Source organism: Moschus berezovskii, chromosome 7 (assembly GCF_049115385.1).
Source record: "Moschus berezovskii isolate FMDL1 chromosome 7, NW_MosBer_1.0, whole genome shotgun sequence".
NCBI classification, from domain to species: Eukaryota; Metazoa; Chordata; class Mammalia; order Artiodactyla; family Moschidae; genus Moschus; species Moschus berezovskii.
In genome coordinates, this window is record NC_142466.1 from 72,644,102 (window position 1) to 72,670,434 (window position 26,333).

General features: G+C 39.3%; 2 protein-coding genes across 5 annotated transcripts in view; one reads left to right on the forward strand and one right to left on the reverse strand.

The window, feature by feature from the left end:
• INVS (inversin) overlaps nt 1-5,169 on the forward strand; it is a 135,223-nt gene extending 130,054 nt beyond the window's left edge. For all 4 annotated transcript variants that reach the window (XM_055427149.2, XM_055427154.2, XM_055427150.2 and 1 more), the window contains 3 exons: nt 1,115-1,344; nt 2,060-2,131; nt 4,902-5,169. In XM_055427149.2, the coding sequence (XP_055283124.2) occupies nt 1,115-1,344; nt 2,060-2,131; nt 4,902-5,077 (478 nt within the window). In that variant the 3' untranslated portion in view covers nt 5,078-5,169. The remainder of the gene's footprint in view (nt 1-1,114; nt 1,345-2,059; nt 2,132-4,901) is intronic.
• The window catches only part of TEX10 (testis expressed 10), a 48,829-nt gene continuing 27,607 nt past the window's right edge, over nt 5,112-26,333 (reverse strand). The window contains exons 10-15 of the mRNA XM_055427155.2: nt 25,148-25,254; nt 23,709-23,842; nt 15,072-15,152; nt 13,146-13,327; nt 7,897-8,107; nt 5,112-6,729 (exon numbers count right to left, since the gene is read on the reverse strand). Coding sequence (XP_055283130.1) covers nt 6,616-6,729; nt 7,897-8,107; nt 13,146-13,327; nt 15,072-15,152; nt 23,709-23,842; nt 25,148-25,254 — 829 coding nt within the window. The 3' untranslated portion in view covers nt 5,112-6,615. The remainder of the gene's footprint in view (nt 6,730-7,896; nt 8,108-13,145; nt 13,328-15,071; nt 15,153-23,708; nt 23,843-25,147; nt 25,255-26,333) is intronic.

Sequence of the window (26,333 nt, forward strand, 5' to 3'; positions counted from 1 at the left end):
GACTGTGCTGCCATCTTGTTTTTACAGAGTCCAAACAGAGCTACTGGTTTGGACTACTACTTGGACTCTACAGGTAGGCTCTGCCAAGATCCCTATGCTGGTTGTTACAAGCCCCTCATTCCTTCTCTGTCATCACTGGATTCCCAGTGGTTAAGCCCCAGGGTCCCCTGCAGTCCTCACGGAGTAAGACTGGAGTTGCTCCGAAGAAGCAACCCATGATGCTGGGGGAGCTGGATGTCCACGCTGGGCTCTTTTCCCACTGGAAGAATAGCAGGCTCAGGGCAGACCTCTCCATGTGGTGCTGTGCCAGCCTGGGGGGAGGCAAAGCTATCAGCATGGAGCTGCTCACACGGTTACCCTTCTAAATCTATCTCGGTCTCTAGAGCAGGGGGGTGCTTTAGCCTCATCCCCATGTTCCAGTTTCTCACTGCTGTCTTATCCATGAATAACTATTAGCTGCTGTTCTTGTAATGGGGAACAGTCAAAATGGATTTGTCACCATTGTGGTGACATTCCCCTCTACTCAGCCTTTGTCAGCTTCATAATGTCTGCCTCACAGGGTTACTTTCAGACTTAACCACAGGGGCGGTGCCTGGTACACAGGAGGCCCTGACCACATGCTGGTTCCTTCCACAGTGCGGCCCAGCCTCCAGTCCTCCTTGTCTTACCAAATACATAAATCCTTTGCACACATCTCACTCCATTCGTAAAGATTCATGCACAAATGCTCACATCTCTAATCATGCCAATTCTGCTACCCAGAATGCCCTTCCCTGCCTAGCAAGCTTTCACTCATCCCTTGAAACCCAGCACAAACACCAGCCATCTAGCTCCTAGCTCTCATAGTACTTCTCATACTTCATTTGTTTGTTTACACATTGGCCTGTCTCACTTTGGCAAGGACCCATCTCAGTGATTCTTAGTTCAGGAAATACTGATGGACAGGGGCAGAACTTTAATATACAACATACTGCCACTGAAATTAGGAATGGGAGTTTGAATGATTCTCACTAGAGTTCAGCAACTACTATTGCTATAGCTTCTAGGAACTTCAAGGGCATTGGTTTTCTCAGTATTATGACCTTAAATTCTCTGCCCTCTTCTGACTCCCCAGCTACCAGCTCAGGAAGCACCTGTCATACCTCCTGCGCTTGAAGCAGCTTGGAGCCAGAGATATGGACAGATGGAACCGAGAGTGCCTGGCTTTGATCCTCCAGGTTTGGAGGAAGGAACTGGAACTGAAGCCCCCAAAGACCATGGCAGTAAGCAAGACCACCAAGAGTCCACCCAAGGGCAGCTCAGGCACCAAGCCCACCAGGCACTCAGTGCTCAAACAGATCTACGGTAACTGTCCTCCTGTGTACTTTATGGTAGCACCCCCGAAGTGTGTCACCTGATTTTGAAACAGGATTTGATTACATTGGGCAAACCTCCATTTGGTAGGAACTTTATTAAACAGCCAGGCACCAAGAGAATTCTCATCATATTTATGCCTCCCTTGAAGCAACTCTGGGTTGGAATTGGTTTCATGAAGCATTCTGATCTCAACCAAGAGAGCCTTACTGCCAGAGATCATCTGCTGGGCTTCCCTCATGGAAGCCTCACCACACAAGCTCTCTAGACTGCTGCCCATTTTCCCCTTAAATTCTCCTTAGAGGATCCCAGGCCCAGGCCGACCCTGCCTGCCTCATGCTGACCTTCCCTGCGCTTAGATAGCACAGAGCTGCCTGTCTATGGGAACACCCGAGATCCAAGCACTACAGTACATGCTTCTTTGGCAAATAAACTGCTACATACCGAAACCCTTTCAGCTCTGGAAAGTGCCTGACTCGCTCCTCAATGGAGGGAACAAAAGTTAAGGCACCTTCACAAACAGATCTGTGGCCCTGGCAGCAAAATCTCCAGACTTAACCCTGGACCTATGTGGTTCTCCACATCATAACTAATTTATGTTGGCGGACACCTGCAAGCTCAAGCCTTCACTTCAATAAGAAATTCAGCACTTGGTCAGGCTACAGCTGTCATTGGTTAAAAAAAGATAATTGTTGGTTGATTTCAGGTACTCAAGAAGGAAAGGTACGTCAGCCCACAAGATCTTCAAAAGCCCACTCTGTGCTGGGTCTCAACTCAGGTAAGGCAGCCCCTGCATGGGCAAAGCAGAAAGGCGAGGCCATGTGAGAAACACTTCCCTTTTCTGTTTCATCCCAAAGGTGGAGACATTAGAGCAGACTGCCAGGGGTTCCAATGGCCAGCTGATTCCAGGACTACATGTTTTTCATCCCCCTTTCATGGAATTATCACCACAATAAACATCTCTTCTTCAGAAGAGACAAGTTATTTTTATAACCCCAAACTATTAACATTACCTCCAGCAGAAATAATAAATGGCACCTATTACTGATCACTTCACCATACTTGTTCACATACAGGAGGGATAAGCACAGATACTGTTATTCTTCAAAGTAATATCCTGGGAGTTCTTGTTCTGTTTTGGTTTCCCATTAAGATCCACCATCTCCTCCTCAAAGATAGGAAGAAATCCTTTTACTACAAATTCTGGCTTTTGCCTTTTAGGGCCACCTCACGAGGACATTTGTATTTAATAGCAGGTCCAGCTCAAGTTCAACTGTCCACACTTTCACTCACATAGGAGCAGTTCAGGGAACTTTCTTTTTAGCCACAAGACAAGAGTGTCTTACTCAGGGCCCCTCCATTCATGCCAGCATTAAATGTGGGTGATAAGTTCAGTGCTGTCAGTAGTTAATGCCAGGTCTAATGTTTCTCATAGGTGGCTATGGCAACACGCTCCCCCCAGTCCCTGATCCAGTCATCCGGCAGGAACAGGGTGCAGCTGGGGAGGTGAACAGTGACTGTCAGCATGAACTTTAATGTTCATTTAGTTTTTGATGGGGGAAAATCTGGAGATGGGGGGACAGTAATTACTACCAAAGCTTTAATAAGAGTTGGGCAATTCATGTAACACAGGCAGGCTGATCAGGGCAATTAGAAACTCAAAGGAATCAGGCCCATAGTTCTAGGTTTAAAAGAAAGGAAAAAAAAAAAAAAACACACACACACACACCCCTCTAGTTATCTTGAGTGAAATTAAGAATAGTTTCAAAAACAACTGTTAGATAAAATTACTTTAAGATGTAGCATTTTTGGTATTTTGGTATTTTACTCTTTCTTGAGAAAGTTCAAGACTATCAAATCTTTAAAAATGAAGGTGTTTAACAGCATAAGAGGTTTTAAGTTAAAGGACTCACAGTTAAAGACAGAAGAAACAAAATAGTCAATAGTTTCCTAGAACTATATATGAATTATCAGCTTGTTTATTCTACACTGGCTTGAAAATGGATGAAGATGGAAGAGAATCTTTTCCTGAACCCAAGCTTGGGGGACAAAGGTTTTATGAGGCCCACCTACCTACCCACATTAATCATTAACCTGTGAATAAGGCTGATGGGCAGAGCAGCAAGCTAGTTAGCTGCAGCCCATGTTTTATTCAGAATACATGTCTATAAATTTCCATGAAATGGGCATGACTTGGACAGACATATTTGTTTCTGAAGCATGGCATCACAGATGGCCAACTGAACCAAGGAAGACAAGCCGTTTGTTTTAGTCTTTACCTTGAGTAGAAATTTTTGCTTTGAGGGACTTCCCTGGCAGTCTGCACTACCACTGCAGGGGGCGTGGGTTCCATTCCAGGTCAAGGCTCTAAGATCCCACATTCCTTGAGGCACAGCCAAAAAGTTTTAATTTTTTTTGCTTTGAGAATCCCATCGAGTTAAGGATGTCTGGCTCTTGTTCACTGTTTACTGAGCTTTAGTGCATCGTTGGGCACATTGTAGGTGCTCAGATCTGAGTTACGATTGTGGCTCCTAACCCTCAGCTCAGGGGGAGATGTTAGTAGTGCTTTTCTCTCTTAAAAGGAATAGAAAGTTAGCTGGATAAACCAAAGAAACTAACTCCTTGGACTGTTTCTTTACATGCATCCAGGAAACAAACAATTGCATTCTCCCCAGTCTTCTCACCCACCTGCAAACCACCCACACCGACAAAGAACAGCAGCACCGGAATGGATCAGAGAACATATATATATATATATATAGAGAGAGAGAGAGAGAGAGAGAGAGAGAGAAATGTCCCAAATTTGGGGGCCCATCTCATTAAAATAAAAACTTCCTCTAAAAAATTCCCATTCCACTGAATGGAATAACCATGGCTTAGTAAAAATGGTACCCCCTGTATGAATACAGACTATCCCTGCCCACCTACATACAGCAAATAATACTGATCACTTTATCATACTTGTTCACATACAGCAAAGCAGCCAGAAATATAGCAAAGCAGCCAGAAAACATCAGAGTTCCAAAACAGTTCACTTCAGCTTTATTGAATAACAGTAATAAAAACAGAAGAGAACGATTATCTTTGTAACTTTTTAAAAAAACTACTCACCTTTCTTCACAGCAAGTTAGGAGCAACATTCAGCAATACAGCCTCCAAAGGGTCTCTTAACTCTTTGGGGCCTCAGCATCCTCATTTGTTAAGTGAAAGGGTTGAGCGCACCACGAGTTTTCCAACTGTAGCATCCTGTCTTAACTGTCGTGTTAAGAGGAGATGCAGAGAAAGCAGCATCATAGTGGTTATCCTAAGGAAACTGAAGACCTACGTTCCAGTCCTAGCTCCTCAGGCACCTGCCCCCTCACAGTCAAAGGTTCTTCCTTAAAAAGATGTCACGTATCTTTGAGAGGAGGGGCTGATGTCATCCTGTCTCTACCATAAACCAGCCATCACCTTATTGGGTCACATGGATAGTCCAAACCTAAACCCCTTTTCCTCCCCACCCTGCCCTTCAGCATTAATAATTTGAGTATCTATCTGTTATTTAACAGTGAGCAACTTGCAGTGTATTCACCTCCTTGAGAACAGTGGAAGATCACAGAATTTTTCTTACAACCTGCAATCAGCTAACCCATCAAGAAACAAACTAAAGCTTCAACTGCCTAAGGAGGAAGACTGTGCCAGGGGGGCTCGAAAAGCTAGTACAGACTTCAAGTTCTCTGATTAGCTTTTACACTTTAGGCAACTTTAATATCCCAAAGCCTTATTAGCCTGAAAATGTAGTAACAACTGAAAAGAAATGTTTTCTTTCTGCTCTCACATAGCACTGTTTTGTAAATTGTTCACCCGCGCTGAAAGGATCAGGGTAGTCCCTACCTGTGCAGAACTGCCCGTCTGCCTCCATGTCAGTAGGACTGGAAAAGAAGACGTTATAGCAACAGCGAATCTATGTAGAACTAACAAAAGTGAGCACTGACGATGCTGCTGGGTTGGGATTCTCCCTGCCACCTGGTGCAAGCCTGGCTTTGTTGACTCCAGTCCGAAAAACCTAAATGAGATGGGGAGGAGCCTGGCCCACAGCAACTGCCTTCAGCTCACTACTTTTCTGGGATCAAATGCAATGGACTACATTACAGACACCACATCCCGCTATAATTTTTAGGCCAGAGTCATGACCCAGTGTTTTGCTTTTAGAAATTGTAAGACTGTACTAGGTATACTGTTGATGGCCTACATTTTAGTTTCCATGTCAGCCTCTGAAAGCCACAGATTGCTGCCGTGTCCTGTCTGTGAACGGTGTTCCTTCTGCTGAGCACCAGTGGCTGTACCTAACACCAAGGCCTCAGTCGGCAGGGTGCCACTTCAGGCCTTAACCCCCTACTTCTATTTTCTGCCTGACCTGCAGAGGTAAGCCATCTTGTCAAATTGCCATTTCCTCTGGCACTGCGAACTATGCATTCCAGCTCTTGAAGAACATCTGGTTTAAATAAAATCAGTGATTATGGGCTTCTTCATATCTTTTAAGGGCAAAGCTACTAGGAATGTAGACAGGCAGAAACAATGACATATTAGGCTCACAAGTATTTCCAGGACTGCTTCTGTTTTAAGATTACTGCCACCCCTGTCCTGACAGTAAGAGACTGGATACAATGAAGTGTTAAACACTTGGATTTTTTTTTTACACTTGGCTAATTACATCATTATTGTGAAAATGATAACAAAAATTATAATCACTAGCAGAAAAATCACTTTTTAGGAGTTTTGCAGCTCAGATCAATCACCACTTAGGTATAGGAAAATTCACAACAATGGGAGTACTGTCTTGAAATCCTGCTAGAAATCCTCTGTAAACAACACAACTCCATAGTGAGAAGTAACCACTCCCAAACCAAACCAAAAACTAGTTTGTTGCTGTCTGAATGAACCTGGACTGAGAACGCACAGAATGAGATTTGCCTAGATGGGGCCACAAAGATTCAGCTGGTTTCTTAGAATATAACAGAAGGTACCATATTATTGCTCTGTATTTTATATATATTTAGCTATGAGGATATATATACTTAACCACACATCACACACTAGTCCAAGAAGCCAGCCTGTGCATCAGTGGCAACTCCCAAGCAATATTTTCCTGTTTCAGTGCAAAGGAAGGTTCATAAACGGCTTCTTTAAAAGTTCAGCTTTAATGACAAACATTTATTACATCAGTCTCTCTTCAAAATTAGATGTGAATAAAGTTTCCAACAGAGGTGCTACAATGCCTTTTCAATATACTGTACTCAATGCGTTGGGACCCTGGGGATGCCCAGTGATATACACGTTGAAGCAATAATGTAAGTCTGTGAGCCACTGCTCCTGCACACCTCCACTCTTCAGTGTCTGCAAAGACAACAAGAATAATGTGAGAGTGGTACCAGAACTGCTTCCTGATGGTTTTTATCACACCCAAACAAGATCTTTACCACAGTAAATCTCACTGAAAAGGGAACCGATTACTGGGGAATTACCACAGGGAGTTAAAACTCCTAGTTTCATCCTCAAGCACAAGTGCTACCAGTTTCTTGTTGGGTCTCTTCCCTCCCACCTCTGCTAGGCACTAATGAAATTGCCATGAACCACCCCTCACTCTCTATTTCTGCCCTTTTGCATTCTAGAATCTCATGATCTCTGCATTAACATCAACTGAGAATAATAATTCTACAGGACTCAATTTGTCATTCTTATACAGATGGGCTGATTCTCCAAATTCTTGACTTCCTTCTATTTCTGAATTCTGCTTCGTCTTCCATTACTGATGAGATTCAGAATACATTCTATGTTTATGCATGTATAAGCTCCATGACTCTGAAGTATTAATACATATACCAATTAATAACTTCCTCCAATCAAAAAACCTCATTTCAACTCTCCAAACCAAAACACCCAAATGAATCCTTAAGAAACAGAGCTGTCTGCCCCAGGTGAACACAGAACCAACCTTTAGACAAAGCTGAAGCCTACAACTTCCAGCTTCTTCCCCCTCTCCAGTGATCTAAGTGACCAGAAATAGGTCTGCAGTTTATTCCTACTAAATTTCCTTAATGACAGCTAACATTTGTTGCATACTTAATAAATGTCAGTTACAGTATAAACTTTACTTGGATGATTTCATTCAATGGTCAACAAAACCCAACAAAGTTTCTACTATTTCCATTTATACAGCTAGGAAAACAAGCTCACATAGGTTTAAAAAAAAGAAAACTTGCCAAATCACCATAGTCAATCAATAGAATCTGTATCACAATCCAGGTAGGACTGACTCTGATGCCTGTACCTTTTCCAACTAAGCTGCCTGCCACCTTAATTTAGTTCGAGTATTTTAAGGCTTTCAGTACTGATTCTGGAAATCAGTGAAAGTTACCAGATGCCAGGGGAAGTCTTAAGAAACCACCACACTGGGCTTAATCCCAGGAATCTGTCAAGGTGCAGGAGCCCTGGCCTCCCACAACCGCCTCTGTGCCCATGAATCTAGTACAAGCAGTAGCTGGCCCTGTTTGTGCTTCTTACTGTGATATTCTTGATGATCTGCTGCACCAAGATGGCGTTGGTCAACATGTGAGTCCTGAGGGGTGCGTGCTGCAGCAACAGTCGGAGCAGCTGGCCCACTACAGGCAGCTCCTCAGGCCCAGCTCTGTTCACCCGCAGGCTCTGCAGCATCAACCTGAGGACTCGAGGCAAGAGAACCAGGACAGAGACACAGACCCCCCAGAGCTTGTCCCTGCAAAACAAAGAAACACATCAGTGAATGGACACATACAGGAGAGGGTCCCTTTCCATACCTCCCAAGACTGAATAATGTCCTTTTAATGAGAAACAGTGTTTTCTGATAAAACCCCACAAATCAAGACTAGTAAGAACTGAGTTTCATGAGAGCTCAGTAAGAAAATGCAGTGAAGAATTAGCTGCCTTTCCCTATTTTAGGGGTTTCAGAAAGCCTAGCAAGCAGCATTTTCCTGGGCAAGACATTATTGAAGCCCTAGTGATCATATTTAACACAAAATTCACCAGAGAACAGAAAGACCTGTACATACATATTATTCTCTACCAGTGAACATTATTCAACTGTTGTACAATACCAATGGTCAAAGGGGAAAGAATATCCCACTGGTAAAAAAGAAAGAATTGATGCTTTTGAACTGTGGTGTTGGAGAAGACTCTTGAGAGTCCCTTGGACTGCAAGGAGGTCCAACCAGTCCATCCTAAAGGAGATCAGTCCTGGGTGTCCATTGGAAGGACTGATGCTAAAGCTGAAACTCCAATACTTTGGCCACCTCACGCGAAGAGGTGACTCATTGGAAAAGACCCTGATGCTGGGAGAGATTGGGGGCAGGAGGAGAAGGGGACGACAGAGGATAAGATGGCTGGATGGCATCACCGACTCGATGGACATGAGTTTGGATGAACTTTGGGAGTTGGTGATGGACAAGGAGGTCTGGCGTGCTGCAATTCATGGGGTCGCAAAGAGTCAGACACAACTGAGCGACTGAACTGAACTGAAAAGAGAAAGAAAAGAACCTCATGAAACTCTAAGCCTCTGACCTGGATTCTGACCTTCTTCAATGTCTTAGAATAGGGCAAATTTGCAGAGAAATATGTGCTCACAAGGAACCAAAAGGGATCTGAGAAAACAGGCAGTCAGTGAACAATCATGGAGCAGAGATAGTAAATCCAGATTTCAGTGAGCATCATTCTTTTGGTAACTTTATAGAACAGGAACAGAAATATTTTATGAGAGCAGTAAATGGTCTAACCACAGTCTAGAAAAGTATCAATTAAATGGAGGAAAAGTCCACTGGCTGCTAAAGGCTCTGATCTTAGTCTGTTACAGTTTCAAAAGTGCATAACCATCCCAGTCCCAAGACTTTCTAAGAAAACCTGACTACCTCTAGACACAGAAGCAGCAAACCTTTCACCATCTGACCTCCCTCCCAAGTTCACATACAGCAACTGAATCAGAGGTGGATACTGAATCCATCCTAAGGCAACCAGATCCTCTTACTGGAGACTTTAATCAGCCTGTGGACTCATGCACAGCTAGGTCAGGACAGCCGTGTGCAAGAAGACAAAGTCAGACTGAAAGACACAGTTAACGATGAGGCAAAGGCACAGAGATGATAGCTACACAATCTAGAAGGGAAAAGACTAGAGAAAGCCACTTTGTTCCTTCCTGGGTTTCAAATTCCTACCCGCACAATTCCTACCCTTTGGAGTTTTGGGGGGTTTGTTTTTTTCAAAAAACAAGTCACTACTGTAATGATCCAATATATTCATTTTCTACTTGAACTTGAGTGAATTTCAAATAACTGTAGATCAAAACTTCTAAAAAGGACTCATGGATTCTACATCATACCAAATTAAGTATACTAAAGGGATGAGTGGTTTAGAATTTCACCTTCACACACCACAAGAAAACTGTCAGGTCAGAAAGAAGATGTGACCTGGGGAACCACAAACGATGGAAGCAATACCATTTAAAGAGTCAGTCTTAGGTTTTTCTAAGAGTTGTCATGTATAAAAGTACTTAACTATAAATTATTTAAAGGACAGAACCAGGACCAATGAAGTTGATATTTTAGCTCAACAGAGAACAATGGTTCTAAACCACTCTAAAGGAACTGATGAAAGTCCAATATTTCATATATAATTTTCATATTTCATATATAATTTTTGCCACTAACTGCAAAATTCTGATATATTCTTGTCAGATAATATCAACCAATCCTCCACTCCCTAAACACAGAGAAATATGGATAATATACTTAATAAAATACAGCTAAGCTCAAAAGCTAGAATGGTGAACTCTCTAGGTGCCAGAAACTGACAGAACTCCTATAGATACACAGGGGCACAGAACTGGATGTGGGATTTTAGGACTTGTTTTCAACAGCCAACAGCGTTGGAAGATAAGGCTTCAGCCCCAGGTTTAGGTCAGGGGCTAGAACTGGGCTCCCTGCAAACAGCTGGAAGCCAGGAAAAGGCAAATGTGAAACTGCCCATAGGGAGGTCTCCAGAGACTCTCACAACAGATGAATTCAGAGAAAGTTATACAACCCCAAACATGAGGCTGTTTCTTCATCCCCACGAAAGACAATTTCTAAAGCCTGACCTGCTCCCCCAAACACGGGAGAATTCCCACACCAGAGAAACAGCGAACGAAACAAACTGACAAGAAATTTAACACCAATGAATGAAGAATAAGCAAGAATGACAAAGAGCCAAGTAAAAACTCAAAACGGATCAAAGAAAAAACAACAGCTGACAAAAACAGAAGGGTTAAAGAATTAGCGAAATGGAAGATGTTAAGAGAGGACAGAATCAGATGCTCCCTATGTTTAAAAGGAGTTTTCAGGAGAGAACAGAAACAGTGGGTAAGATAATAGAGGTAAAAACGGTACTTCCCATACCTGAAAAAAAAAACAAACACTGTCTTCAGATTAAAGGAGTGAAGTTAAGTCTCAAGCAGGGTAAATAATAAACAAACCTACACAAGTTGCCTCACTGGAAAAGACTGATGCTGGGAGGCATTGGGGGCAGGAGGAGAAGGGGACGACACAGAATGAGATGGCTGGATGGCATCACCGACTTGATGGACATGAGTTTGAGTGAACTCCGGGAGTTGGTGATGGACAGGGAGGCCTGGCGTGCTGTGATTCATGGGGTCGCAAAGAGTCGGACACGAATGAGCGACTGAACTGACACTAGGATATAACCTGACTTTCAAGACAACAAAGAGAAGAGTCAAAAACCATAGAAAAGAACAGACTACTATCTACGAGACAAGAGGGCTCAGTTGAACAGCAGATCTTTCATTTATTAAGAGTCCAGGAAACAATACAACAGTTTCTTCATTGTATCGTGGCTACAGTTTTGAATACCTCAATTGGTCGAGCCTGATATTTTGGTTAGCACTTGTGAAATCAAAAGTTCCCACCAGTTTGACTGGCACTCTCATTATTTATCTGTAATCTCACAATTTCCTTGTGTAGGAGGGTAGGTGCAGCCCAAAGGGGAAACTTAAGTACCTAAGGCTCTGGATGCCAACTCTTTCTTGTGCCTGAGTAATGTCATGCGGAGATGCATATGGTCCTGGTAGTATCAAACTTTCCAATACCCCGCACAAAACACTTTTAAAACAGAAGTTTTAAACAGGCAAAATGAATTTTGTTCAGTCCAACCACACACAATCAAAGCAGAATGTTCTACAAGAAATTAAGAAGACCTCTGAAACATAAGTGTATCACAAAGGGCCTATATTTCAAGTGACAGGAAATAACAAATAGCAAAATACCTATTTCATAAATGCAGATGCTCATTATAAAATTTTTATAACCCTGAGAAGTTCCTTGCTATTTACAAAGGCTTTTCTTGGGCTATGAGACCTAAAGTTTGATGATGTGTAAGAAAAGTACCATCAGATCTATTTATTTATGTGTAAATTTTACAGGATATTAACAGTGAAATCTACCAAGTCTTAAATACACACAACACTTTGTGGGAAAAATCCCAATCAGTAAGTTATAGTACATTCATAAAATGGAATACTACAGAGCAAGGGTACCAGACCACCGCCAATCCTGCTTGCAGCCTGTATTTGTAAATAAGATTTTATTGGAACACAGTCACACCTATTCATTGATGTATCATCTGATGCTGCTTTCATAGGATCAGGAAGTGCTGAGTAGTTCTGACAAGACTTTATGGTTTGAAAAACCTAAAATATTCACCATCTGACTCTTTACATAGAAAGAAGTTTGCTGACTCCTGGTATAGAGAAACAAAATTAATTACATCCTTAAATCAACATGAGTAACTCTCACAATGATGATGAAAATCTAGTCACAAAAAATACACTATGATTCCTTTTATATCAAACTCTTAAAACATGCAAAACAAAAATGTGAACTGTTTATAACTGCACATAAAATTTTTAAATAAAAAGGCAGCAAAGTGACTAACACAGATGTGATCTCTGGAGGTGTAAAAGAGAAATGTAACTGGAAAGGACACGGATAGAGTGCACGCTGACGATGTTCTACTCCTAAATCTGGAACTTGGCTAAACGGATGTTCAACTTATACTCTTTAAACGCTTTAAATGTTTTATACGATCATATGTATGACATATTTCTATGACACTTAAAAGCTCAAAAAAGACGTGAAAGGCAAATGTCAAAATGTGACAGAATGATTATTTTCTTATATGTGCTCATCTCTTAAGACTGTTTAAAAACCTTCTTGCAATGAACTGTAAACAGCATACCGAAAAGAACATAAGCATGAGAACACTTTTGAAAATGAAAGTGAAATCTTCCGTACTATCCTAAAAATTATATAGGACCAAAAGTAATAATTAAAAACACCAACATCTTAGAACAATTTCCTAAACCCATGAATTTAAAATTTGACTCTGGCTAGTTCTAATGAAGCCCAAACAAAATACAAAAGCTAGTATTAATAAGTCCATCCTTCTAGAATTTTTTTCTTGCCAGATCTATAGCAAAGTTTAGGAAAGCTCCCAAGAAACTCTATAATACCATCTAACTTTTTAAATTTGTAGCTTACAAGAAAAAACAAAAACTAAGACTGCTATACCACATCACATAGGGGATTCACAAAAAAACAAAGAAGCAGGTAGCTAGGGATCCACAAACTCTAAGAAAAAATTAGATTTTGGAAATATCTTTTATGGACTGACTGACTGAAAGGAGTTGAACAAGCTGGAAAAAAATTAAAAGTTTAAGAGTACAAAACGGTTACCTTTTTCTTAGATGTTCTGCTTCTCCTTTCTCTAAAGTAAGCAGAAAATAAAGAAGACTGTAGCAACAAGAAGCCAGAAACGGCAGTAGAGTTTCACTAAGTACACACGTATGATCCAGGAGCTTACAGATAACACCCAAAACACAGCCAGCCGTGCTGTCAGGAATTACAGTCAATCCAACCTAGGCAGAGAAAAATGAGGTTAATGACCTCTTCACAACAGACCTTCTCCCCAGAATAAAAAAACAAATACCATCACCTGGACAGTTAACCTCCCATCACTACTGGTGGCTCAGATGGTAAAGAATCTGCCTGCAATGTGAAAGACCCAGGTTTAATCCCTGTGTTTGGGAAGACCCCCTGGAGAAGGGAATGGCAACCTACTCCAATATCCTTGCTGGAGAATCCCATGGACACAGGAGCCTGGCAGGCTACAGTCCATGGGGTCACACAGTTGGAGATGACTTAATGACTACACTACTACTGGTGGAAATTAGTATAACCACAATACATGCCATGCCACCTACCACATCTTAAGGTCCTGTTTTCCTCTGACAACTTAACTACTACCTGAAATGACTTTGAAAATATTTAAACTCAAGAAATACTATCAATTCAATCCCCCACACCCTCTTCAAGACAAAGTCTCTTAAATTTTCTACATGTTACAATTTCTGTTGACCAGAAATATTATTTAAAAGGATTATTTCATGCATCCAAAGAAAATTTTGATACCAACTATCACATTTACATGATCCTGAGTATTCAGACTGAAAATGCTAATCTGGCACCACCCCCATCCCAGGAAATTAAACGCACAAACCAGAGTTCATTTTACAATTATCCTTCCCCTGCGCTTTGATTTGACTGGTCATTCAGACATAACCAAAGAAAACCATCTGCACTGGAGTAAGGTACTACTATACTTACTCTTGACTGCCTCACTGCCCCAGACCCAGACAGGGGACATCGTGGTACATAGCTCACCTGGACTCTACTGTATTAACAGTCATTAAGGTGGACTCTAACTTGTAACTCTAAGTATACATAGTTAAAATCTCCTGCAAGCAACTGTTGAGTAATCATAGTCTGTAGGCTCTGAGGTCTTAATCTTTCTACCAGGTTGTCTGAAGAAAGTGACCAAGACTGACTGGAATGCTGATCTTGGAACAGTGAATGTAATCAAAGGCGGGCATACATTTCTAGAGTGGAAGCTAAAAAAAAAAATGATGGGGATCTTTGGAGATACAATGTATATGAATTGGAAGTTTAATAGCAGGAAGAAAAGGGTACTGAGAATTCAAAGTGGTAGCCTTCCAACTTGAGGGAAGTAAAGAAAAGGGGGTACGCATGTGCCTATAAAATTATCCAAACAAGTGACAGTCCCTTGAAGAAAACCTTGGGGGCTCTCCCTTGCACTGTAATATATCATTAGTGTAAAGGTTGGAGGAAGTTAAAAGCAAAACCCAGGCATACCTAATAAGAATTCAATATCAATGGGAACAAGAGACACCGATAGGCCAAAAGACAAGTAAGTTTCATGGCTAAGCTCACTGTTTCCAGTGACCAGGCCTTAAGCCTGTGAGGTGACAGCCCTCTCCACACCTCACCGCTTCTAGGTATGACACTAGCACACGTTCATGAAAGCATCTCAAGTCAGAAAGACCCAAGGTATCACTTTAAGGTCTTTCATTACTCATATGTAGAGAGTAAGGTCCTGGGAAAAGTGGGGAATTTCCCTAAGGTCATAGAATTAATTAGCAAACAAACCAAGATTTCTCAGTTCTCACCACAGATGAGAGGCCATGAAATTATTAAGCTTAGATTTCTAGACACTCACTCTCTCCCTGATTATGGCAAACCAAATCTTAACCAGTGAATCTCTATGCTTTTTGTGTAACAGAAAAAAATTGTAAGTATATTTACCAAATGCTTACTGATGGCACTCTGCAGGACGTCAAAGCTTTGGCTTCGGACAGGGACAACCAATAAATTGTGACAAACTGTCTGTCAGAAAAGAGAAAACCAGTACCAAATCAGAACATTGTAGGTCAGAAACAAGTCCAATAGTTTTTTTTTTTAACCTACTTGCTCTACATATTAAAAAAACTCAACAAGAAGTGACTCTAAAGATGCAAACATCAATCAATCCTCATATATATGGGCTAATTTTCCAAATAATTCATTTATTAAATACTTACTGAGCACTGTGGAGAAGGAAATGGCAACTCACTCTGGTATTCTTGCCTGGAGAATTCCAAGGACAGAAGAGTCTGACAAGCTACCAAATTGGGGTCACAAAGAGTTGGACACGACTGAGTGACTACCACACAAACTGAGCTAGTCTTAACAGGCGCTACGCACAGGAGTGAAAGAATGAGAAACTTCCATCTCACAGCCCTCGGGTAGCTTACAATCAACCAAGGTAGAGCCTACATTCCCATTAAATAAGTGCTACAATAGGGAGGTCTCAGTGATGTAAACAAAGAGCTGACAAAAGCCTTTCTCCCATTTGGTGGAAAAATACATCATTGAAAAAAACATGATCCAGAAAATAAAAATACCATGTGCAAATTATGCTGCCTCTTATTCCCTAAAGGTAAAAGAACAGTCTATAAGAAAGAAATATATGAATGAGATGGGAATAAAATCTCTAGTATTTTTAATTTTCTAAGATCTTAAGAAAACAAGAAGCAGAATGACAGCATCAAGTCCTTCAGATAATCACAACTCCAGAAGCTGATGGAATGCAGTACCAAAATGAAGTATGTAGAAAAATCGCATGGGGAGACAAAGATAAGGCTAGTGGAAAGAAGAATATGACTCCAGGAAGAGAAGGAATAGTCAAGATAAATTCAAGAGAACTGTCAATCCTCAAAATTCAACAGTATCTGCATTATGTCTCTATAAAACCTCTTGCAGAGTGATACTACCCAGAGTTTTCAAAGGACAATTGTCTTCTCTTTTAAACCTGTAGGTAACAATGTAACCGCGATATTTTCAATGCCATCTTCCTTCTTCAAAATGAGCACAGTGAAGATCATCATTCATAAAACATAAATCACATGTGAAAGAACCATTCAATAATAAATGATCATTCAATCCCCTCCTTTTTCCCTTCTGCTTCCCCTCCCCTCCTGAATGAATCAGTTCTAAAGCTACTGTGTGAGGCCAAGCTAGACGTCAGCACTAGAGTCAATGGAGAGCTTCAGTGGCCCAGAGTCAGTTATCTGTTAACAAATACAGGTGCTCTGTCCCCAAGAATTGGAGTTCAAATGGGATAAGAAAGATGCCCACAGGGGAAAAGGGTGGCACCGAAAGGAGACAATCACAGACAGAGGAAGTGACCAAGTAGGTGAATATATTAAGAAAATGGAAGTCGGGTTTCTCACCATCAGAAAAAGCAGGTACAAGAGGGAAAGGAGAAAACCAGAATGAACCCCATAGTGTTGAATTCCTAATTTCTGTTCACTGATAAGGTCTGGGAACAGCAACATCAAACAGCAATGAACACACTTATAAGAGTCCAGAATTGTTTCCTAAAATCCATTCTCCACCTAAGGGAAAACTGGGCTTCTTAAAGAAATACCTGATTGCTAGGCTGGGACAGGGAAAATACAACATGAATCTGAAACAATCTGCGATACAATAAAGGTAGTATAGCTAACCCCTGAACAACATCGGGAGGGGATCAGAGGCACAGACCCTCTGTGCAGTTGAAAATCTGCACGTAACTTAATAATGGGCCCTCCACATCTAAGGTTGTTCGTATCTGCAGATTCAACCATGGGTCCATGGAGTAATGTAGTATTTACTACTGAGATAAATCTGCATGTAAGTGGGCCTGCACAGTTCACACCTGTGTTGTTCAAGGTCAACAGCACTCAGAGAAACATGAGGACATGTCAAAAGAACATAGACGTTTGCTTCCAGGAGGTGACCATGGCAAACATGAATATCAAAATTAATGAAGATAGTAAAGAATTTTAACCCACTGGAAAATATAAGAAACCATACTAACAAAAATAAATAAATGAATAAAAGAGAAGACCAAAAAGAAATTATATTTACAGTTTCAAAACATCATAAAATATTACTAAAGGGGACAAAATAGAGTGGAGAAGGTGACCAGATACCACTTACTCAAGTGGGCAAAGCGAATATCTAATGGGACAAATCAAAACCCTGCACCATCTGACAAGCTGCAATCAGAAACCCATAGCATCACTTGTGTCATATTCCTTCCACATTTGTATAACCTGATTTAACCATGCAGAAATAAACCTGAATTGAGAGAAATTTTACAAAATAACTGTCCTGCAAAAAAGATGCTTACTCTTTAGAAGAGAAGTTATGACCAACCTAGACAACATATTAAAAAGCAGAGGCATTACTTTGCCAACAAACATCCGTCTAGTCAAGGCTGTGGTTTTTCCAGTAGTCATGTATGGATGTGAGAGCTGGACTATAAAGAAAGCTGAGCGCTGAAGAACTGATGCTTTTGAACTGTGGTTTTGGAGAAGACTCTTGAGAGTCCCTTGGACTGCAAGGAGATCCAACCGTCCATCCTAAAGGAGATCAGTCCTGAATGTTCATTGGAAGGACTGATGTTGAAGCTGAAACTCCAATACTTTGGCCACCTGATGTGAAGAACTGACTCATTTCCCTGATGCTGGGAAAGACTGAAAGTGGGGGGAGAAGGGGATGACAGAGGATGGATGGCATCACCAACTCAATGGACATGAGTTTGAGTCAACTCTGGGAGTTGGTGATGGACAGGGAGGCCTGGCGTGCTGCAGTCCGTGGGTTCGCAAAAAGTCGAACACGACTGAGTGACTGAACTGATTCTTCAAAAATGTCAGGGTCAATGAATGACACTGCTTTATCAGCAAAGTCTATGTACTATTCTAAATCCTTTGCTGTCATTTCAACAATCTTCACAACATCTTTACCAGGAGTAGATTCATTTCCTCATTCTTTGCTCATTCATTAGAAGCAACTCTTTTATCCGTTCAGTTTTATCATGAGATATCTGCAATTCAGTCACATCTTCAAGCTCCATTTCTAATTCTAGTTCTCTTGCTATTTCCACATCTGCAGTTACTTCCTCCACTGAAGTCTTGAACTCCTCATGAAGGCTGTAATGAACTGCTTCCAAACTCATGTTAATATCGATATTTTGACCTCTTGCTATGAATCACAAATGATCTCAATGGCATCTACAAGGTGAACTCTTTTCCAGAAAGTTTCCAATTTACTTTGCTCTGATCCATCAGAAGAATCTCTAATTATGGCAGCTATTAGCTTTAGAAAATGTATTTCTTAAATAATAAAACTTGAAAGGTCTAAATTATTCCTTGATCCATGGACTGGAGAATGGATGCTGTGCTAGCAAGCATGAAAAAAACATTAATCTCATTGTGTATCTCCATCAGGGTTCCAGGATGACCAGTGTTTTGTCAATGAGTAGTAATATTTTGAAAGGAAGCTTTTCTTCTGTGCAGAAGATATCAACAGTGGGCTTAAAATAATCAGTAAACCATGGTGTACCGTCATCCAGGCTTTTTCCTTTGTAGGGCACAGGCAGAGTAAACTTAGCATAATTCTTAAGGGTCCTAGAATTTTCAGAATGGTAAACGAGCACTGGCTTCAACTTACGTCACCAACTGCATCAGCCCCTAACAAGAGTCAACCTGTCCTCTGAAGCTTTGAAACCTAGCACTCACTTCTCTCTAGCTAAGACAAGTCCTAGATGGCATCATCTTCCAGTATAAAGCTGTTTTGCCTATATTGAAAGTGTTATTTAGTGTAGCCACTATTTCAATAATCATCTTAGCTGGATCTTCTGGATAATTTGCTGAAACTTCTCAGCTATTTCACCTTACACTTTCATGTCATGGAGACGGCTTCTTCCCTTAAGCCTCATGAAACAGTTTCTGCTACCTTCAAACTCTTCTGCAGCTTCCTCACCTCTCTCAGCCTTCAGAGAATTGAAGAGACTTTTATTAGAGTTTTAGGGCTTCCCTTGTAGCTCAGTTGGAAAATCTGCCCGCAATGCGGGAGACCCAGGTTCAATCCCTGGGTCAGGAAAATCCCCTGGAGAAGGAAATGGCAACCACTCCCAGTATTCTTGGAGAAGAATTCCTGGAGAATTCCACAAACAGAGGAGCCTGGTGGGCCACAGTCCATGGGGTGGCGAAGAGTTGGACATGACTTACTGACTAAATCATCATCAAGGTTTTGCTCGAGATTTGGCTTTGGCTTAAGGGAATGCTGTGGTGGTTTGATCTTCTATCCAGATCATTCAAACTTTTTCCATGTCATCAATAAGGTTGTTTCACTTTCTTATTATTCCTGTGTTCATGGAATAACACTTTTAGTTTCAAGAACTTTTCTTTTGCATGCACAACTTGGCTAACCAGTACAGAGGTCTAGTTTTCAGCCTATCTTTGTTATCAATATGCTTTCCTCACTAAGTTAATAATCATTTCTAGCTTTTGATTTAAAGTAAGGGATAAGCAACTCTTCCTTTCACTTGAACACCTGGTGGCTCAGATGGTAAAGAATCTGCCTGCAATGCAGTAGACTGGGGTTTGATCCCTGGGTCAGGAAGATCCCCCAGGGAGGGAAATGGCAACCCACTCCAGTATTCTTACCTGGAGAATTCCATGGACAGAGGAGCCTGGTGAGCTACAGTCCATAGGATCGCAAAGAGTTGGATACAACTGAGCGACTAACACACACACGCTCACAGAGGCCACTGCAGGGTTATTAACTGCCCTAACTTCAATATTGTTGAGTCTCAGGGAATAGGGAGACCTGAGGAGAAGGAGAGAGATGGGGAATGGCTGGCTGGTGGGGCAGTCAGAACAAACATATTTTACTAAGTTCACTGCACTATCTCATGTGGGCACAGTTCATGACGACAATTAATTACAAACCCTGAAACAATTACAACAGTATTATCAAAGATCACCAATCACAGTTCACTGTAAGAAATAACAATGAAAAAGTGTGAAATACTGCAAGAATTACCCAACTGTGACACAGAGACACAAAGTGTACCAATGCTACTGGAAAGATGACAGATATCCTCAATGCAGCGCTGCCACAAAACTTCAGTTTGTAAAAACTGAATCTGCAAGTACAATAAAACAAGGTCTACTTGTATGCTACAGTATGGCCTATGGGCATTTTGTCAAATAGTTTAAGAAAACAGAAGTTCTTTGTACTGCAGTTGTAATTTTTCTCTAAGTCTGAAATTGTTTCAAAATAAAAGTAAACAAAAATACAAACACAAGAGACACACAAACATACATATACATAGGTAGTCTTCACTTTTGCAACTACAGTGTTAACTGAAACTTGCATACCTCAGAATCCTGACCTCACAGTACACGATTCCAGAACAGGCATGACAATTTGCTAGTGTAGAAATTAAGAGTTTAAAAAAAATATAAAACTTTACTTTTCTTAAAAAGATTTTGTATGTTTAATTTCTACACTGAAGTATTTTCTACCTAATTCTATATAGAAATGTCATACACATAAAACTGTTAATAAAATAAGAGGTTTCAAAAACAAAGAAAAATGTTCTATTTCTTAATGTTTTATTATTATTCTTCAGAATTTAGTTAAAAAGTAGTCTTTTCAAACCACTCAATATTTTATAAATGACAATTAAAATTAACTGTAAACCTTCCACTGGCTCTGGAAAAGACACTTCCATTTGGGAATGATATCTCTGTCCAAAGATTCCTTTTCCCTTTGTGATCTTTCCCTTTTAACTACTATTTCCATCATTAATATCAAAATCATACAATTCTTCCTTCAGTGTTTGGAGGAAATGATCACGAAGATACTAAGTGAAAACTGCAAGGTCCAAATCAGAGTATGTTATTTGTATAAAAGGAGAAGCCAAAAGTGTACATATAATCATTTGTGAAGACACAGAAGTTATCCAAAAGAATACATTTAGAAACTAAGGAAGGGAAATGGATGGCTGGGAGACAGGGAATGGAAGAACACTTTTACTACTATCCTTCTATTCTTCTAAATTGTACTTTGTGGGACCTTCCTTGTGGGCCAGTGGTTAAGAATCTACCATCAATGTAGAGGACACAGGTTCAATTCCTGGTCTGGGAAGATTCCACAGGGCAACTAAGCCTGCGTGCCAGAACTAATGAAGCCCTAGAGCCCATGCTCTGCAACAACAGAAGCCACCCCAGTGAGAAGCCTGCACTCCACAACTAAAGTAGCCCCAAAGAGTAATCCCCACTTGCTGCAACTGGAGAAAGCCTGTACATGGCAACAAAGACCTCGTACTGCCATATATAAATAAAATTCTTAAATGTATTAAGTAGAAAAATAAATAAATTATACTGTGAAGAAAATCTACTCAGAATAAAAAGGTCCGATTTAAAAAAAAACAACACTTCAGACTAAGCAGATAAAACAACTAAGCAAACCCACTCCATGGACGACTAACTTTTTCAAATGGAATAATAGTAAAAAATCAATTTTTACACTAAGGCTGTCAAAAACTACATATATTTCAAATAATTTCATATGAAAAGGCCAACTTAATGGCAAATTTTATCCAAAACAGAACTGGAATCTTAACTTCAAAAACTAACAATGAAACTTTCAGATTTTTCCTAATTTATGTCTTAACATTTCAAAGACAGCATCCTTGAAGTTTAATACATGTACTTGCCAATGTACACTCAAAAATATAACCGATCACATTTTCATGACATCTGTGTCTTTACACAGAAGATGTGATTGTGAAAAACTAAAATTGTCAGAGAAAGATTATTGGAGTTGTCCAAGTTATCAAACTAGACACTTAACAAGTCTAGATCTGGAATCTGGGGCCCACTAATCAATCCCCATACCATGCTTTCCCCAGTCCATAATGATGTACTTTAAAAACATTAGAAACAATCTTATAAAACAACTACTAATACGTTAAAACCAATCCTTCCAATCTAATAGTATGCAAGGCCTAAATCTCTTCATGTACTATGGATTAAGATAAAATGCCAGATATTAAATATGCAAGTTGGTTACCTAACTCATTAGTTTTCACTGTTTAAAATCCACTATTTTTTGAAAGCCGATATATGAACATAGCTGGGCACCAGGTAATAAAGAGAACAAAGTGTCCCTGGCATGACCTAAGTATTGTGATCAAATAAAACCATGAGAGAAATATGTTAAATGTCTACAAAAGGTGTAGCCCTAAGATACAGGAAGATCGTAAAGATTATTCTGGAAAAGAATGAAAGAAGTAGTAAATAGATCAGCTGAATGAAATCAATTGGTATAGCAATAAAACAGATTTAAGTTCTAGAGACTACCCTGTTGAGAACAATGACAAAGGTTATTTTTTGCTTGAAAGGCTACGGCCTAGCTATTACGAGTTTTAAGAAAACAATATACAGTCAGTGCCCTAACCAAAAACCTTATGAACCATGAAAAAAAAAAAAGTTAGCTAGCACAGAACACAACCTCAGAATTTGCAAGAAAGGTTCCAACCAACATTATTTGGGATGACACAACTGCAATCCTACTGGGCAAGTACCTTTCAATGCAAGGAAAGAAACTGAAGAAATAAAAGAAATTAACTAACATAAATATCTTACAGACTCAAATCCTTAGTACTAGTATTTATGATGCTTTTACATATTTATATATTTGTAACAAAAAACAATTCTGACCATTAGCGTAAAAGATCAGCCCTATAATTCCAATTTAAAACACTATTAACAGCTAACCTAGATTTGCAGTTTTAATTTGAATTTCACTACAAACAGTACTGAAACTTAAGATATTAAGATGTACCATGCTTGTAAGTTTATTAAGTGTTTTAAGATTTACCATAACATTTGTGAAGGTTTGTCTGAAAACCGAACTATTTACCAAATAGTTATATTAAGTTATTTAAACTGTTTTTTAAAGTTTTAAATATGTTTGTAAAAGAGATAAAATATAAAGTCTCCTTTTAAAATGATTGCCTAAACTTACTATATTTATCTAAAAAGATTTGTTAAGCCGAACTTTGAAATTTAAGGGAAATTTGGGGTTTAAAATGTAACTTTGATAAACTACATACTAATTCTTTAAAACCAAAGGAACTTCCAAATAATTTTTTCTGTTCAGAAAAACACAACACCTTCAAGGATACAAAATCCTACTTAACTCTTACTCATCCTTCAATATCTACATAAAATTCTTCCTTTTCCATGAAGCCTTTCCTCTTTTCTATAAATGGATTTATCCTTTTACCCTATACTAGCAAAAAGAAAATAAATGTGTCTCTATCATTCAAACAGCTAATTTATTCTATTCTAGTGGCATAACTTTTACGAACACTCTTCTTTTAGAAATCTACATCACCTGTCCAAGGATCACATGCACTTTCAGAACAGGGACTGTGTTTTATACTACTCTAAATCTCTAAAAATATCTTACACAAGGCAATGCTAACACATAGTAACTACTGGTGGCTGATGAACTGAATTCTAACAATCTCGCATGCCTTTTCAAATGGACCATTACCTCTGTTACGTCCCAATGGTGTAAAAACTGATCCAAGTCAGTGAGGTAAAGCAGCACAGGGGAAAGCTGCGTCTGGATGACATGAGGCACTCCTCGAAGGCTCTGAAGCCAAGTCAGTTCCTCTTTTGAAAACCCTAATTTGAGTAAGAAAGCCAATTTAAAATAAATCACAAAGCATATAACATTCTTAAGTAATTTTTTAAAAATAGACATGTATCTTCAAGTTAAATTCTTCAAGATGTTTTCTCTGAATTTCTTCATGTATTATTTTAAAAAATGAAATGCCAGCAATGTAATAAAATTCACAATTATGTACACAAAGATGTGACCTGAATCAAATGTGTAATACATCTAGAAACAATATTATACCCCTTATACTGAGGACTTTACCACCTTTATACTTAAATAAATGTGAAAGACATAATCATTGTAATTAATGTCAGGTTTAAAAAAGCAAGTGAACAAGAAAAACAATATGCTCCTTCATACATATACCAAACTCTGTATTCTTATATAATAGCCTTTCAAATGTTTTAAAACTATTCCATCCCTCCTAAGTCTATTCCTTCAACAATTACTGTGTACTTCCTTCTACCTATCCTATATAGTAAGATTTCTGATTCTCTTACCACCTCTATTATACCTAGACCTCTATTATACCTAGTCTGACCTATACAAACAACTTGCCAAAGTCCCTCCTGAAAGACAGCTCTTAGAATGATCAGAATACCAGCACAATGTGGTCTGACCCTAGCTACCTGCTTTGATGTTTTCAGATCACTATACTTCCACAAACATGCCCTAAAGAGTCATCATCTGGTTTGGAAGCCATATCACACTCCTGATTGATTCCTAATGAGTTTCGTAAAACCACTAAACCCTTTGACAGGTACTACTAATTAAAACATAAAGCCATCCATCTCAAACGCATACATCCAAAACTATCAAACAAACGTATACAAGTCTACTTGTTTCTTTTATATAATATTTATCTTGCTACATTCAGCTCCTTATCAGAACCTTTCAAGCTATTTTTGGATTCTGACTTAACATATTAAAGAAGTCTCTTAATTTTAAGTCTTCAGAAAATTTCAAACACTGTCATCTTTATCATCCAATTACAAAACAAAACTGCTGAAGACAGTAATAACAATCCTTTAAAACAACAGTAATAATACCAATCTAACACATCAAGACTCATTTTAGTAATTTTTCTTTGAAATCAATGGAAAGCAAAATATGGCTAATTAAAATCTGATGTTTTTCCTAACACATTGAACATTTTAAACATGTTTAAAATGAATATTCTGTTTACCATCTTACTAAACTATGCAGTGAGGTTCAAAACTTAGACCCAAACAGGAAAGACAGTAAATCTCAGGAGAATTTTCATACTAGGTTCTTTTCCTTTCCTTAACTTGGCAGATCAGTGTAGTTACCTGTAAGTGTTGAAAATAAGAAGCTGAAATAGTCTGCATTACTGATGTTTAACTGAACACTTCCATTCCGTTCTTTCATTGAAGACTTCCATCCAGAAAATGATGATCTATAACAAATGGAGACCTAGTACTAGAAGTGACCAACTTGAAGACTCAGGAATAAAGCATAGAATATATGACTATTTTTATTTATTGAAAACAAGTTAATTTAACAGCTACAAAAATCCGTAATATGTATCATCTTTACATATAAGGGTTCAAGTACCATAATATGGTAAACATTTCTAACGTATATTTATGTAAAGTTTCCTTGAAAAGCATAACCGGTCCACATATATGGTACAACTTAAAAAATTTTCCACACCACTCAAAACTCAGATTCAAGGAGCCAAGATGAAGTTCTGCTTTTCAGTAGTAGGTTCAGCTGCTATGTATTTATTACCTCATCTTTATTAAAAAAAGTCTTACCTTGCTTATATAAATGAGCTAAGTTTAAACAAGCTCCTGCTTCCTACCTAAGCAAAAAACCATCTTAACTAGGTAAAGAATACTTCAATTTAAAGCCACTCTGCGATAACTATGCATTCCTATACTTTGCAAAGCTTTATTAACTAGTCTACTTCACAATACTGCAGCTAAAGTATTGGTAGGGGACTTAAGGGAATAGCTAAACATAAAGCAGCTTCTCATTAAATGAAGATTATCTGGTTCCTGCTATGAGATCAGTTTCCAGTGATATCTTTAAAAACTCTCTTCAAGGTAAGACTAAGGAATACAGCAAATGTCAACCATGGATACAGCAAAAAAAGAAAAAGCTGAGAATAATCAGATCCAAAAACCTAAGACTACAATTTTTTATTACAGAAATCTGAATAAATGTCAAGACAAAATTAAGAGTTTCTAATTCAATGAGAAGCACTTAAATTTTTTTTTACCACTGAAATAACTGTATTTATTAACATTCTTAAAAGTTGGGGAGTTAAAAATAATGGAAACATTCTTCTGAATCATTAAGGACTTCTCTTTGCTTAAAGGGCTATGGAGGGAATATCACAAGCTAAGAGGTTATAAAAAGTAAAAGTAAGAGACACTCAGTGGAAATGAGAACAAAATGGTGATTAGAAAACAAACCAATATCCTCTTGAACCTAGTGAAAACTGTGCCATCCAGTGGCTAAAAGGGGTAG